At 42.6% G+C, this 15,750-nt stretch overlaps 1 protein-coding gene across 1 annotated transcript; it reads right to left on the bottom strand.

The window, feature by feature from the left end:
* Window positions 1-8,647: 8,647 nt before the first annotated feature.
* ODAM (odontogenic, ameloblast associated) lies at window positions 8,648-12,172 on the bottom strand. The gene is made up of 5 exons (XM_075197738.1): window positions 12,119-12,172; window positions 11,986-12,027; window positions 11,843-11,878; window positions 8,800-8,997; window positions 8,648-8,680 (listed from the first exon to the last, which is right to left on the bottom strand). The coding sequence occupies exons 1-5, from the start codon at window positions 12,170-12,172 to the stop codon at window positions 8,648-8,650; spliced, it is 363 nt and encodes a 120-aa protein (XP_075053839.1).
* Window positions 12,173-15,750: the final 3,578 nt, after the last annotated feature.

Genomic DNA, 15,750 nt, shown 5'->3' with positions numbered 1-15,750 from the left:
AGAAGGTGGCCTGGTCTGAATCACGATTTTCTCTTACATCATGTCGACGGCTGGGTACGTGTGCGTCATTTACCTGGGGAAGAGATGAGACCAGAATGCACTAGGGGAAGAAGGCAAGCCAGCGGAGGCATTTTGATGCTCAGGACAATGTTATTGTCACTCACCAGACTGTGAGTGCTTCTTCCCGTGTGTTTAGGAACCGTGGCCGTCCACCATCCTGAGGGTCTGCGCATGCGAAGCCCTTTCAAAACCTTCAGTACCTGTTCCTTTAACTTAATTGGCTGATCAGGCAACACTCCCTATTTAAAGAACCTGCTGTCCATACCTCATTGCCTGATCTTGGAGTCTCATTTCCCATGAGCCTCTGAAGGTGTTCCTGTGTTTCCTCGTGTATTCAGCGCTGCTGATTCCTGTGGTTTCCAGACCACTTCTACTCCTGTGGTTTCCAGACCACTTCAACTCTCCTGTGTTTCATCGTGACTGTTAGCTGATTCCTATCCGCTGCCTCCGTGCACTACAGTCTTCAGACCACTTCAACTCTGCTGTGTTCCATCGTGACTGTTAGCTATTCCTATCCGCTGCCTCCGTGCACTACAGTCTTCAGACCACTTCAACTCTGCTGTGTTTCATCGTGACTGTTAGCTGATTCCTATCCGCTGCCTCCGTGCACTACAGTCTTTAGACCACTTCAACTCTGCTGTGTTTCATCGTGACTGTTGCTGATTCCTATCCGCTGCCTCCGTGCACTACAGTCCTCAGACCACTTCAACTCTCCTGTGTTTCATCGTGACTGTTTGGCTGATTCCTATCTGCTGCCTCCGTGCGCTACAGTCTTCAGCTCATCTCAACTCTCCCGTGTTTCCTCGAGACTGCTACTACTGATTCCTATTCGCTACTCTCCGTGCTCAACAGTTCCAGCTCAGCTCTACTCTCCCGTGTTTCATCGTGGCTGCACCTGCTGGTTGCTATCCGCTACCTCCGTGTACCTGCAGAGTCCTGCTGGCTGCTACTCCTCAGTTCTACTCGTGTCTGCAGCAGCTGATCCGCTCTCCGTGCTTCTCAGTGTTCCTGCTGGTCTGCATACTACTGCTTCCTGAGTATTTGTTCCCCTGCTGGTCTACCTACCTGTGGGCTGCACATACTTGATTACCGCTTCACCCTCCAGGGACTTCGCATCCTGCCGGCCTCCAGCCGTTCAGGTATCTCTGCACTCCTGTCTGACAGCCTGCTCCTGAACCACGGTATGCATACTTCTCATTGACTGTGCTGGTGTATTGCATATCTTGCTGGACTGAGTTGTTCTCCTCTGGAGCTTACTATCCGCTGAGACTTTTGCCATCATTGACTGTGTTATCTTTTGCCCGGATAGTTTCTATGACTTTGTATTATTGCAGTGCTGTTCAGTCATTACTATATTGTGCATGTCATTGTGGATCAAGTTCAAGGTGCCCGTGTATCCTCTGTATTGCAGTCTCTCCCCGTGCTCCTCCTCACATATATATTCAGTGGTACAACTTGCTAGAGGCAAACCACTGATTCCTGTTTCCAGTGTCACCTGTTCCAGTGTCCTCTCACATAGCAGTGGTACAACTTGCTAACGCAGACCACTGACTGCCCGGATACCTTCACCTGGATCCCATTCCTTCACCCAGACAGCGGTACAACTTGCTAAATGCAGACCGCTGACTCTCATCACCTCCTCGTTTCTGTTGGACATTCCTCCTCACTATAGCAGTGGTACAACTTGCTACCGCAGACCACTGACTACCCTCACGTGTCCTTTGTCCATTCAGTTCCTCGTGTATTACTACATATATATTACCAGTGCTGCTAGTCATAGACTTTCCCGAGCATCTCTATCATCTGCTGTCTCCTGTTCCGTGATCACCCCGCTACCAGAGTACCATATTACCACCTATATAGCTCTGGTAAGCTTATCACCTGGTGATCCCTGGGTAAAGACTCCTAGTGCCCGTAACAGTAAGATCAGGCCATGACAGACCCAGATACGGAACCTACAGCCAAAGAGATGCTGCAGCATCTGGTCACCCGTGTGGAGCAACAGGATGCTCGCCAACAGCTGTTACTTCAATGCTACCAGTCGTTAGCCTCCCAAGGAACATCTGGACAGACCGTTACAGCTAATGTTGAAGCTCCTGTGCTTTCCTCCGTTTCCCCAGTGCCATCCCAGGTGTCTACAGCTCCCACGCTACACCTGCCTACTCCGTCAAAGTACGATGGAGACCCCAAAACTTGTAGGGGTTTTCTCAACCAATGCTCAGTTCATTTTGAGCTCCAACCTCAAAATTTTTCTACCCATCGTTCCAGAGTGGCCTATCTTATCTCATTGTTTTCTGGACAAGCTCTGGCTTGGGCCTCCCCTCTGTGGGAGAGAAACGATCCTGTATTACAAGATAGTGCCAAATTCAATACTATGTTCCGAAGTGTGTTCGATGAACCAGGTCGTGTGACCTCCGCTGCTTCCAGCATTCTTCGTTTACGTCAGGGTTCTCATACAGTAGGCCAGTACGTCATTCAATTTAGGATATTAGCCTCTGAACTTCAGTGGAACACTGAAGCATTAATTTCCGCCTTCTGGCAGGGGCTCTCCGATAAAATTAAAGATGCACTGACTACCCAAGAGCTTCCTACGTCATTAGAAGATTTGATCTCTCTTTGCCATCGTGTAGACATGAGGTTTCGTGAAAGAGAATCTGAGAAAACAACTTCAGTTAAAGCACCTCTTCGCTCAACCCCTCAATTTCGTCCAGCTTCACCTTCTGTGATTCCCATGGAGATAGGACGTTCCAAATTAACTTTAGAGGAGAGGAACCGAAGAGTAAAGAATAGACTTTGTATCTATTGTGCTGATTCCACACATATGCTCAGTTCTTCCCCTAAGAAATCGGGAAATGCCAGGCCCTAACTAGTTCTGGAGAGGTGAAGTTAGGGTCCCTGGAGTCCTCTCCATCTTCTACGAAATTAAAAGTCTGCGCTTTTGATATTACGATTTCCTTTGCTACCAAATCCTTTGAGTCTCAAGCACTGATTGATTCTGGAGCAGCAGGAAATTTCATTTCTAAATCCCTAGTGAATCAATGGTCCCTACCAGTGATTACTTTGAAAACACTGATTACTGTGACTGCTATAGATAGATCACGTCTCATCAATGGTCTCATCACCCAGAGTACGTCTCCAGTAACGCTTCAGATTGGTGTGCTACACCATGAAGAGATTTCGTTTTTAATTCTTCCTGTTACGGCAAGTCCGATTGTCTTAGGCCTTCCATGGCTTCAATGTCATTCTCCCCAGATTGACTGGCGCACTCCTCAAGTTACGTCTTGGGGAGCTGAATGTCATCATCGTTGTCTTTCTCAAGTCATTCCTCTTAAAATACAGCAATCTTCCATCTCATCTTCCTCACCGGGACTCCCTCCTCACTATGCTTCATTTGCCGATGTTTTTGATAAAGCTCAGTCTGAACGTCTTCCTCCTCATCGTTCATGGGATTGTCCGATCGATCTTCTACCTGGCAAGACTCCTCCTAGGGGTCGGGTCTATCCACTTTCGTTACCTGAAACTCAAGCTACGTCTGATTACATCCAGGAGAATCTCCAGCGAGGGTTTATTCGACCTTCCACCTCTCCCGCTGGAGCCGGGTTCTTCTTCGTAAAAAAGAAGGATGCATCACTACGCCCCTGCATAGATTTTCGTGGACTCAATGCCATTACTATTAAAAATCGGTATCCCATTCCGTTGATCACTGAGTTATTTGATCGCATCAAGGGAGCTCGGATCTTTACCAAGTTGGATCTTCGTGGTGCCTATAATTTAATTAGAATCCGGCCCGGTGACGAATGGAAGACAGCGTTCAACACCAGAGATGGGCATTATGAATATCTAGTAATGCCTTTCGGGTTGTGTAATGCCCCCGCTGTTTTCCAGGGCTTCGTTAATGAGATCTTTCGGGACTTGTTATATGTATGTGTCGTTGTCTACCTGGACGACATATTGATCTTTTCACAGGACCTGCCTTCTCATCACCAACATGTGGCAGAGGTCCTTTCCAGACTCCGGAAAAATTCATTATTCTGCAAACTAGAAAAATGTTCATTCGAGTTGCCCCAGATTCCATTTTTGGGGTATATTGTTTCCGGAGTTGGCCTAAAAATGGATCCAGAAAAGGTGAATGCTGTATTACATTGGCCCCAGCCAACTACTCTTCGTGCTATCCAGCGTTTTTTAGGTTTTGCCAATTACTATAGACGCTTCATTCAAGACTTCTCGTCCATTGCATCTCCTATTGTGGCCCTGACTCGTAAAGGGGCCAATACTAAGCAATGGTCATCCGAGGCCCTCCAAGCCTTTCAATTTCTTAAAGAGTCCTTCTCCTCTGCTCCCATTCTTCGACAGCCTGATGTGACACTTCCCTTCTTCCTAGAAGTAGATGCCTCTAATGTGGGCTTAGGAGCTATTCTCTCCCAACGCTCGGAGCAACAAAAATTCCATCCTTGTGCCTTTTACTCTCGGGGTCTCCTGCCTGCGGAGAAAAATTACACTATCGGGGACAAGGAGTTGCTGGCTATCAAAGTTGCATTAGAGGAGTGGAGATACTTATTGGAAGGAGCTCGTCACCCTGTGACGATTTTCACGGATCATAAGAACTTGTCATACCTACAGTCTGCCCAATGCTTGAATCCTCGTCAAGCAAGATGGTCTCTTTTCTTTTCCCGTTTCGAATTAATCATAACCTTCAAACCAGCTGCCAAGAACAAGAAAGCTGACGCTCTATCTCGAGCTTTTCTGACGTCCTCTGACGTTGAAGAGGTTCCCAACCATTCTATACTAGACCCCAAATGTATCTCGCTGGCTGCTTCTTCCACTAAAGTGCTACCATTTGGGAAGACCCTCGTGCCTCCTACTCTTAGGAGGAAAATCCTTTCGTGGTTCCATTCTTCTCGTTTTTCTGGACATGCTGGTGAACGCAAGACCTTTGAGATTCTCTCTCGAAGTTACTGGTGGCCCTCGATGAGGAGAGACGTCAAAGAGTTTGTTGCTTCTTGTGAATTATGTTCTCAGTTTAAATCCTCCCGCAGAACTCCAGCGGGGTTGCTGCAACCACTACCCATTCCGTCCAAGCCCTGGACCCATATTAGTATGGACTTTGTTACTAATCTGCCATCTAGTAAAAATTGTAATACTATTTGGGTAGTGGTAGACAGATTTTCGAAGATGGCTCATTTTGTCCCTTTGTCTGGTTTGCCTTCCTCGTCTACTCTGGCTGAACATTTCGTTAAGGAAATCTTTCGTATTCATGGATGTCCGTCTGAGATTGTGTCAGATAGAGGAGTACAATTCGTTTCCAGATTCTGGCGGGCCCTTTGTAAAACCTTGGGCATACGATTAGCACTCTCTTCTTCTTACCATCCGCAATCAAACGGACAAACTGAACGGGTCAATCAAGATCTCGAGACCTTTATAAGGATGTTCTCATCAGCCAATCAAGACAACTGGGTAGAATTGCTTCCTTGGGCTGAATTCGCTCATAACAACATGTACCATGAGTCATCGTCCAAAACTCCATTCTTTGTGGTTTACGGTCACCATCCGTCTTTTCCGGAATTTCCTGCCCTCCCTCCCACCCAAGTTCCTGCGGTAGAGACTGTTTGTCAGACTTTCAAAAATATTTGGTCTCAGGTCAAAACCTGTTTAAAGAAGACATCTGCCAAATATAAGTCTTTCGCAGATAAGAAGAGGCGGGCTATTCCACCACTGAAAATTGGAGATCGTGTCTGGTTATCTACCAAAAATATTCGTTTGAAGGTCCCATCTATGAAATTCGCTCCCCGTTTTATTGGTCCATATAGGATCATTCAAGTGATAAATCCAGTTTGTTTCAAACTTCTACTTCCTAAGAACCTTCGTATTTCCAATGCCTTCCATGTGTCCTTGCTCAAACCTCTCATCATCAACCGTTTCTCGGCTCCTCCTTCAGCACCTCAGCCAGTTCAAGTTCATCAGGAGGAAGATTTCGAGATTACTCATGTATTGGACGCAAAAATTTCGCGAGGAGTTCTCCGTTTCCTCGTTCATTGGAAGGGTTTTGGTCCTGAGGAGCGTTCATGGATCAAAGCTGAAGATCTCAACGCCCCAGCTCTTCTTAAGAAGTTTTATTCCAAAAATCCGGACAAGAGCGGTTCCAGGCGTTCTGTGCCCACCTTTAAAAGGGGGGGTACTGTCACTCACCAGACTGTGAGTGCTTCTTCCCGTGTGTTTAGGAACCGTGGCCGTCCACCATCCTGAGGGTCTGCGCATGCGCAGCCCTTTCAAAACCTTCAGTACCTGTTCCTTTAACTTAATTGGCTGATCAGGCAACACTCCCTATTTAAAGAACCTGCTGTCCATACCTCGTTGCCTGATCTTGGAGTTTCATTTCCCATGAGTCTCTGAAGGTGTTCCTGTGTTTCCTCGTGTATTCAGCGCTGCTGATTCCTGTGGTTTCCAGACCACTTCTACTCCTGTGGTTTCCAGACCACTTCAACTCTCCTGTGTTTCATCGTGACTGTTAGCTGATTCCTATCCGCTGCCTCCGTGCACTACAGTCTTCAGACCACTTCAACTCTGCTGTGTTCCATCGTGACTGTTAGCTGATTCCTATCCGCTGCCTCCGTGCACTACAGTCTTCAGACCACTTCAACTCTGCTGTGTTTCATCGTGACTGTTAGCTGATTCCTATCCGCTGCCTCTGTGCACTACAGTCTTCAGACCACTTCAACTCTGCTGTGTTTCATCGTGACTGTTAGCTGATTCCTATCCGCTGCCTCTGTGCACTACAGTCCTCAGACCACTTCAACTCTCCTGTGTTTCATCGTGACTGTTTGGCTGATTCCTATCTGCTGCCTCCGTGCGCTACAGTCTTCAGCTCATCTCAACTCTCCCGTGTTTCCTCGAGACTGCTACTACTGATTCCTATTCGCTGCTCTCCGTGCTCAACAGTTGCAGCTCAGCTCTACTCTCCCGTGTTTCATCGTGGCTGCACCTGCTGGTTGCTATCCGCTACCTCCGTGTACCTGCAGAGTCCTGCTGGCTGCTACTCCTCAGTTCTACTCGTGTCTGCAGCAGCTGATCCGCTCTCCGTGCTTCTCAGTGTTCCTGCTGGTCTCTACTCGCCAGTCTGCATCGGATCTGCGCCTCACTGCTTTCATCTCGTCTAGACCATCGTTACTCTTCAGGGTCCTCCAGGAGTCCAGTTCTACATACTACTGCTTCCTGAGTATTTGTTCCCCTGCTGGTCTACCTACCTGTGCGCTGCACCTACTTGATTACTGCTTCACCCTCCAGGGACTTCGCATCCTGCCGGCCTCCAGCCGTTCAGGTATCTCTGCACTCCTGTCTGACAGCCTGCTCCTGAACCACGGTATGCATACTTCTCATTGACTGTGCTGGTGTATTGCATATCTTGCTGGACTGAGTTGTTCTCCTCTGGAGCTTACTATCCGCTGAGACTTTTGCCATCATTGACTGTGTTATCTTTTGCCCGGATAGTTTCTATGACTTTGTATTATTGCAGTGCTGTTCAGTCATTACTATATTGTGCATGTCATTGTGGATCAAGTTCAAGGTGCCTGTGTATCCTCTGTATTGCAGTCTCTCCCCGTGCTCCTCCTCACATATTAAATTCAGTGGTACAACTTGCTAGAGGCAGACCACTGATTCCTGTTTCCAGTGTCACCTGTTCCAGTGTCCTCTCACATAGCAGTGGTACAACTTGCTAATGCAGACCACTGACTTCCCGGATACCTTAACCTGGATCCCATTCCTTCACCCAGACAGCGGTACAACTTGCTAAACGCAGACCGCTGACTCTCATCACCTCCTCGTTTCTGTTGGACATTCCTCCTCACTATAGCAGTGGTACAACTTGCTACCGCAGACCACTGACTACCCTCACGTGTCCTTTGTCCATTCAGTTCCTCGTGTATTACTACATATATATTACCAGTGCTGCTAGTCATAGACTTTCCCAAGCATCTCTATCATCTGCTGTCTCCTGTTCCGTGATCACCCCGCTACCAGAGTACCATATTACCACCTATACTGCTCTGGTAAGCTTATCACCTGGTGATCCCTGGGTAAAGACTCCTAGTGCCCGTGACAGTTATGCTGCAAAACCTTGGGTCCTGGCATTTATGTTGATGTTACTTTAACACAAACCACCTACCTAAACATTGTTGCAGACCAAGTAACCTCTTCATTGCTACAGTATTCCCTGATGGCAGTGACCTCTTTCAGCAGGTAAATGCACCCCGCCACACTGCAAAAATGGCTCAGGAATGGTTTGAGGTACATGACAAAGAGTTTAAGGTGTTGACTTGGCCTCCTAATTTCCCAATTTTTAAACCAATCGAGTATTTGTGGGATGTGCTAGAGAAAGAAGTCAGAATCATGTAGGCCACACCTCTCAACTTACAAAACTTAAAGGGTCTGCTGCTAATGTATTGGTGCGAGATACCACAGGACACCGTAATAGGTCTTGTGGAGTCCATGTCTCAAAGGGTAAGAGCTGTTTTGACGGCACAAGGGGGATCTACACAATTTTAGGCAGGTGGTTTTAGTGTTGTGGCTGATCACTGAATATTTTAGAACATCAATGGTGAAGCCACTTTCCTTCGAATTCCACCTTTTTGGGAGGTTCAAATATTATGAGACAACCTTCAAAAGTAAGACTCTTGGGAGGTATGATAGGAATTAATTACACACAATAACTAGTATGACAAACAGCACATTGTTTTTACTTACTTGATTTGGTTGCTGTTGATTTTGCAATGTGGGGTCTAGTAGAACGGATTGTGTGCCCAAATTAGGATTGAATACCTGATTTGGAAGCAGTGCAGCTAAGCCAGCACGTGTACCAAATGGGATCTGTGGCAATCCTGCTATCTTCTGCTGTAACTGTGGCTGATAGATACCAGGTACTAAGAGGTTCATAGCTCCACCCTGTGTAAGACAGATAAAGTAATTTTGCATTATTCAATATTTGTAAAACAAATAACATGACAAGATACTATACTATATCTAATATGTGTTGTAAAATAGTATTTTCCCATCTGATTTTCTGTATTATTGCATATTTTCACAGTGAATGTTATCATATCTTAAACCAAACATAAAATGTATATACTTTATTTATTAAAGTAAGTTGTGTGACACCCACTTATCTGTTTGAATAGTAGTTGCCACCTTCAGCATCAGAAGCTCCAATCAGGTGTTTCCTGAAGCTTTTGAGCATTCTCTCATAGCACATAGGGAGTTTCACCCTGTCAATATCTGTGTTTATTTGAGCAAGTTAATCTTAAAGGGGATGGATAACTTTAGCCGAATAGCATGTGATTCAGTCATGTGACACTCGCTTCTATTTATCAAATGGCCACACCAGCCATATATGATCAGTGCTGCTGAGCCTACTGGCCAACTGCATTAAACAATTTATTTTGGTCTGTAGTATCATTCAGTGTTGACATGCCACTACATCCCAATGGGATTTAAGACTTGACTAGGCCAGTCCAAATCTCAATTATTCCTGTTCTATAAATATTAACAATTTAGCATATTTTTACCAATACACCAATCAAAACTGTAAATAACATTTACCAAGTACTTTATAAAATGACTGGGTAGTTTTTCTGCCAAACATTTACTCCTGCCTGCATGCAGACTCCAGTATTAACATATTAAGATTTCCATTGTGCTATTAACTCATTTATAGCCATTACTATTTCAGATAGTCTCAGCTATATATCATAAGTTTATCAAGTTAGTCAAGTCATAGATACTGAACTGACTTAGAGATACTGTGGGCTTGATTCATGTTTGGACATACGTCTATTTGCATAATGTACCTTCCATGAAATAGCTCTGCGCCTGTTAATAAATGGACCTTACGCCAATGGATGCAATTGCATGTAATTCATGTACAAATCCATTTGGTACTTACGTTTGCCTGCGACTTGAGTGTCGGAATGGGGAGGGAAGGGGGGACTAACGTAGGCAATATACAGTAAGGGTGTTTCAATACAGAAGCAGCCAATTTAAGTCCTGGGTTTCTCATAAATATACTTGTCTCTAGCCGTATTATTATATATTACACTTTTAATGCATTCTGACCTTTTATTGCACATACTTTTATGCGTATAGTGCAATCTGTTGTGTTTGTCTATGTATGGCAAGTACTGATTAGCCAGAGTGTACTTACACCCAGATTCAAATGAAACGTATCACTTGAATTTGAAACTACGCTCAAGGTCTGTGCTCTTTTTTAAAATGCAATTTATGTGCAAGTTTAATGGATCAATAAAAAATATTTTGAACAATTCATGTGAATATTATATAAGTACTTGTGGTGGTGTAAGAAAGGGGGAGAAAGAGGACCTGAAAGTAGCTGTCATTCATGTAGTGGACAAACAACAAAAATACACTATATTAGAAGTGAAGCAATTAGTTTTCAAAACAAATGCAGTTTTGATAACGCAACAATAAGCAATCCTTTAGGCAGTACTAGCATTTAGCAAGCTAAAGTCTGTAACAGAGGCACAAATTAAGATTTAGCAGTGGCTTCTGAAAAAATTGCAGCTGCATAAGTAATTCTGTCCTTTAGACAAACATGCCCACTCTCCTAGAATGTCCGGTAGACTCCTGAATTCCTGATTGGTCTCCAGGGAGTAAATTTACTAAACTGCGGGTTTGAAAAAGTGGAGATGTTGTTTATAGCAACCAATCAGATTCTAGCTGTCATTTTGTAGAATGTACTAAATAAATGATAACTAGAATCTGATTGGTTGCTATAGGCAACATCTCAACTTTTTCAAACCCGCAGTTTAGTAAATATACCCCCAGGACTATCAGGAGAGCAGGCCAGTCTCCCACATCCTAGTGAAGTCGGCAGGATGGAAGCCTCCATGACATGATTCGTGGTGAATCACATCATTTTGGCCCCACCTCCCTTTGAAAAATGCATCATTTCTTCGTGGGGAGAGGACAAAATTTTGTGATTTACCGCACCTCACCCCTTTCCATCCTCACACTTCACCTCGCCTTTGGGATCTCCAGGAGGAGAAATGTAAAATGTTGGTTATTATGCATTTATAGTATGTACAACTTTACTACTGTACTACAACTATACTACATGCATTTGACTTGCCCTCCCCCGAAAAAAAAAATGTGCTTTGGTCATCTTACTAACAAAATCAATAAATAACAATTATCAGTATAATATTGCCTAAGTATATTAGAACATCATTATAATTTCAGTCAGGCAATGGATGTAATTGAAATAAATAAATTAAAAACTAACAGTAATTAATAATAATTTGAGTTGCAGCACTTTTAATTTCTAATTACAGAGGATAATTTCTGTATTCCATTTTAGGCATGTTTTTTCAAATCTCATAATTTTAAGAATTGTGTCTGCGTGTCCTACTTCTGCTCCCGGCAGTACAGTATAAGTAAAACAGCTGGGTGTTCCAAATCCCTTTGCACTGCCTATAATTTAGTGGGTATTCCTGGGCTTATCCTGCATGAGTGTGTTTTTTTAAACTGCCATCCTACTTCGTATCTGGGGCTGTTCAAATCCAAAAACATCTCTAGTTTTGTTTTATCTGTACGTCAAACAAACTGGTCATTTACTTTTGTTCTGGCAAATAATGCCACATTACAACCTGTTTTTAATTTACTTAGCTTTCTTTTGACTGTAACGTGGTCCTATTGCCCGGGTAGTATATACATACACTATAAATTATGAAATGAAAGCAATATTGTCTTAGGTCAGGCTAATATTTTACAATACCTGAGGAATGTTTGAATTAACCAGTCCCAACAGCACCTAAAAACAGAAGTCAGAATATCAATCATGACATTATTTCACTAAAAGGTTCAGAACAACTGAAATATCTAAAGCTCTTTAAACCAAAAAAGACTCATCAGACAAACCTCGTTGCTGTTACTCGCAGACAGAAGACGCTGTGCAACCAGCTGCATAAAAGGAATAAATCACATTTAGAAATCTTTTGTACAGAAAAATATACGTAGGTTAGCTTTAGAATAAATATATTTTTACACTTACTGGAATAGCAAGCGATGCACCCAAGAGGTGAACGAGGATGATGAAAACACTCATGTCCAGGGGGCACCTATATAAGGCAATGTTATAATTGTTACTATGTCAAAATAGAAAAAAACAAATAGTGGAACCATTATAACCTTTAAAGTACACATTCTAAATGTCAGTCAATGGAACGGCATTCATTTTACAGTGGCCTTTATTTTACAACCAAGAGGAAAGAGTAAGATACATGGCCCAGTAAGAGTGTTGTCTGACAGCCAGTTCAGTATAAGTCTCAGCAGAGAAAATATCACCTTTTGAGGTTGTAAGAAAAAAAATAATCTCAATGTTCAGAACGGTTGTTAACACTTTTAGCAATAAAGTTGTTGAATATACTTTACAAGAACTGGAGTATATTTAGTAATTGAACGTACTTTTCCGGAACAGTCTTGGCAAAATCAGTTTGGAGGCATGAAATAACATTCATTGAGATAAAATTGTTGTAGCAGCTTCAGTGTATGAAACAGCAAACATTGTTTGTTTAAAGCTACATTTGAAAACATATTATAGCAAACACAGCAACTGCTATAGCAATGGCTTTACTGTCAAACTTTCATCAGGACAGATCTCATCATCAAAGCCGGATATTATCGAGACAGTATGAAAAAAGTATTTGTAAAGGTAATTGGGTAATTTGCATAGGAATTTAGTAGGTGTTACAATTACATTTTTGAAACACCTAAAGACCTAGATCTCTACTAGAGATGAGTGAATTTTTATAACACCTCTGCAAAATATTCACTTCGTTCTGCATTTGGCCATGGAATTTCTTCCAGCTCTGTCTGTAGATTATAGATTGTGAGAATGTGATTTTACAGATACAGTTTGGAATGATGAAAGTTCTGTTCTCACAAAGTTTCAATCGGATTTCATTCATCTATTCATCCCTGTTCATAAGAAAATGACAACAAAGCATTGAAAGTGATTTTGAATATGGTAATAGTGTGTAATGCGTAGTGTACCAGCCAAAACCTGCTGACCATACTTATACTTTGACTTCTAGAATTACTAGAACTGTGGACTATACAGCTTTTGGCTGTCAGGCAGGGAGATGAGCCAGTCAGGGACGGAGGATGATCCCCATTGTAAGCAGGAGTACATTTGTAATGTCAGGTACACCCTGTTAAAACCATGACAAAGGCTCCAAGTCAATCTCCTCCCATGCCAGCACAACTGTGGGTGCAGGGTGGGCCCATAAGCCAAAGGGCAGCTTGGTGCCCCATGGACTCATAGGCCAGTGTAGACTGCACAACCTGCATACCTGTGGATACAGAATTCCCTGAGCTATCCGGAAGTCTAGGGGAACAATCTGCTATTTTACTATTTGTAAGGGCTAGTGAGTCCAAATAAGCAGATAATAATACATATCTTGGCAAACTACACATATCAGAATTTAACATGATGTTGTATTCACCAATGGGTAAGACACCACAGAAGTTACCTGCAGCAGAAAAGAGAGTTGAAAGCATTGGGAAGACCCACACTTGGCCTCCTGCCTGTCACACCGGTCTACTTTTCCTGTCCTGCTTCTGGGAAATGTGGAGGCAAGATAGTAAAAGAAGAGGGGAGATGTGTTTGTTGACATGATTCAGTTTGTCAAGTAGACAGGGTAATTGTGACTATAAACCTCACCTTTAGCATTAAACTCTAAGTGGGCGGGGCATGATGACTCAAATTGCATCTTCACATTCTTGCCACTTCTTCATGTTTACTGGGTGGGCATAGTTTGGTGCTGTGTTTCACTTCATGCCCTCGGTAAATGTTTTCAGAGAGAATTACCTTCTGTCGTGGGAGTCTACCAAGTCTAATTCTGAGTCTCACAGACATTCTGTGAGAGCATGTAGCTATGCGTAATTGTGATCTAACTCAAATGACATGTTATAAATATCATCTTGCAGTAATTAATAGGAGAACACCTATCAGAGTATTTTCTGACTGAAAGACTGCCCCTAGAGGGTAAAAAACTTAAAAGCTAAAATACTAAAAAAATATAGCAATAACCTGCATTCTATTCAAAGTCCCTCTAAAAGCAATATAACGTATACCAAGAATTCTGAGATTGACACGTTTTGCCTTAATACCATAGAAGCAAGGTTATGTGTGTTTAGTTTACACCATATTTGTTGGTGATTGTTTTTCAAACAAAATAGAAAACAACGTCTGGAAAAAATAATTAGAAATGAACTTACCTTCAAACGTCTTTCTACTGTGCAGTGATCCAAAGCAGTGACAGAAAATGTATTCCTTAATGTCTATACAGGTAACACTGCTCCTCTTAAATTGGAGGCACAGACACCAATGGACCAATGATATTACAAATAGCATGACTCACTGGATGTTAAGTTATCATTAGATTCACCACCTTATCTCTTGTTATTAAAGTGTCTTCTTGTTAAATCAACCCATTACTTAGAAAATGTCAAATATTTGAATTGCATATTTTATTACCTGACGCAGGAGTGAAACATCATTTCCAACCTCAGTACTTGAGAATTAAATGGGTAGCTGTGACAGACTTACCTGTGCCGTTGTGATGAGATGATAATAAGTACATTTAGGATCACCTTATAAAACCTCTTCAGACTGATAACACAAGCTGTGCTAATACCCTTATACCCACTTTACATAGATAATGATCTGACCAGTTATTGATTAAGTGTTGATTTATTGCACTAAAGAAATGTGGTCACAAATGAGCAAATCCTCCTTTGCAGTGTCAGAACAAATCTTATATACCTATCAACAATATATACTTGTTCATTATATGTGGAGCATAATTCACATATTCACGCTGAGCTTGTACTGATCATTCTCTTACAATAGTAGAGATGCTCATTGACCCCCGTGCTTTAGTTTTGGTTTTGGATCTGCATTAGCTTCGGGTTTTGGTTTTGGTTTTGCCAACACCGCCCTTGCGTGTTTTGGTTTTGGTTAGCTATTTTTTATTAAATTAAATTTTTTGGGTAAAATCACATAATTCCGTTATTATTTTGTACCTACATTATTATTAACCTCACTATCACTAAATTCCAGTCATTTCCATTCAATTTTTACCATCTCATAGGTCGCAATATGGTTTTCATACACTTTCAGCCAAATGCTGCAGCGACCTGGCTGGATGGTAAGCAACAAAGCAATGACTTAAACACATGGCAGTTCCTATCACATCTAGGAAGCATTGTAACGAATGCTCCACCTGTTTCTTGGATAAGTGAGGTAATTCTACAGCTAATACATGGCAACGATCGATCGCTCCACCTGTTTCTTGGATAAGTGAGGTAATTCTACAGCTAATACATGGCAACGATCGATCGCTCCACCTGTTTCTTGCAGAGGTGAGGTAATTCACCTCTTTCTTCAATGTTCTTTTTCTCCCAACCCCATATTACTTAGCCCAGTGAGCAACTAAAACATGAAAACATGGCTGTCAAAACTTGAACTTCATTTTTTTTATTTAAACAGACAACCCTGTTTAAAAATAGAAATACATTGTGAGTATAGGTCTTTAATATATGTTAGAGAATATTTATGCAATGGATCATTTTAAATAACCTCGGTATGATGTAATAAATCTGTGCATATTCATTTGTCTG

Source organism: Mixophyes fleayi, chromosome 1, assembly GCF_038048845.1.
Source record: "Mixophyes fleayi isolate aMixFle1 chromosome 1, aMixFle1.hap1, whole genome shotgun sequence".
NCBI lineage: Eukaryota > Metazoa > Chordata > Amphibia > Anura > Limnodynastidae > Mixophyes > Mixophyes fleayi.
The sequence above is the reverse complement of the archived record's forward strand: the minus strand, read 5'-3'. Positions and strand labels throughout refer to the sequence as shown.

Bases quoted from the DNA above. Each gene is read 5' to 3' on its own strand.
- ODAM (XM_075197738.1), bottom strand. From the start codon at position 12,172: ATGAGTGTTTTCATCATCCTCGTTCACCTCTTGGGTGCATCGCTTGCT. The intron at 12,028-12,118 runs GTAAGTGTAAAA...CCTTTTATGCAG, and splicing joins GTGCATCGCTTGCTATTCCA to CTGGTTGCACAGCGTCTTCT. The intron at 11,879-11,985 runs GTTTGTCTGATG...TTCTGTTTTTAG, and splicing joins CTGCGAGTAACAGCAACGAG to GTGCTGTTGGGACTGGTTAA.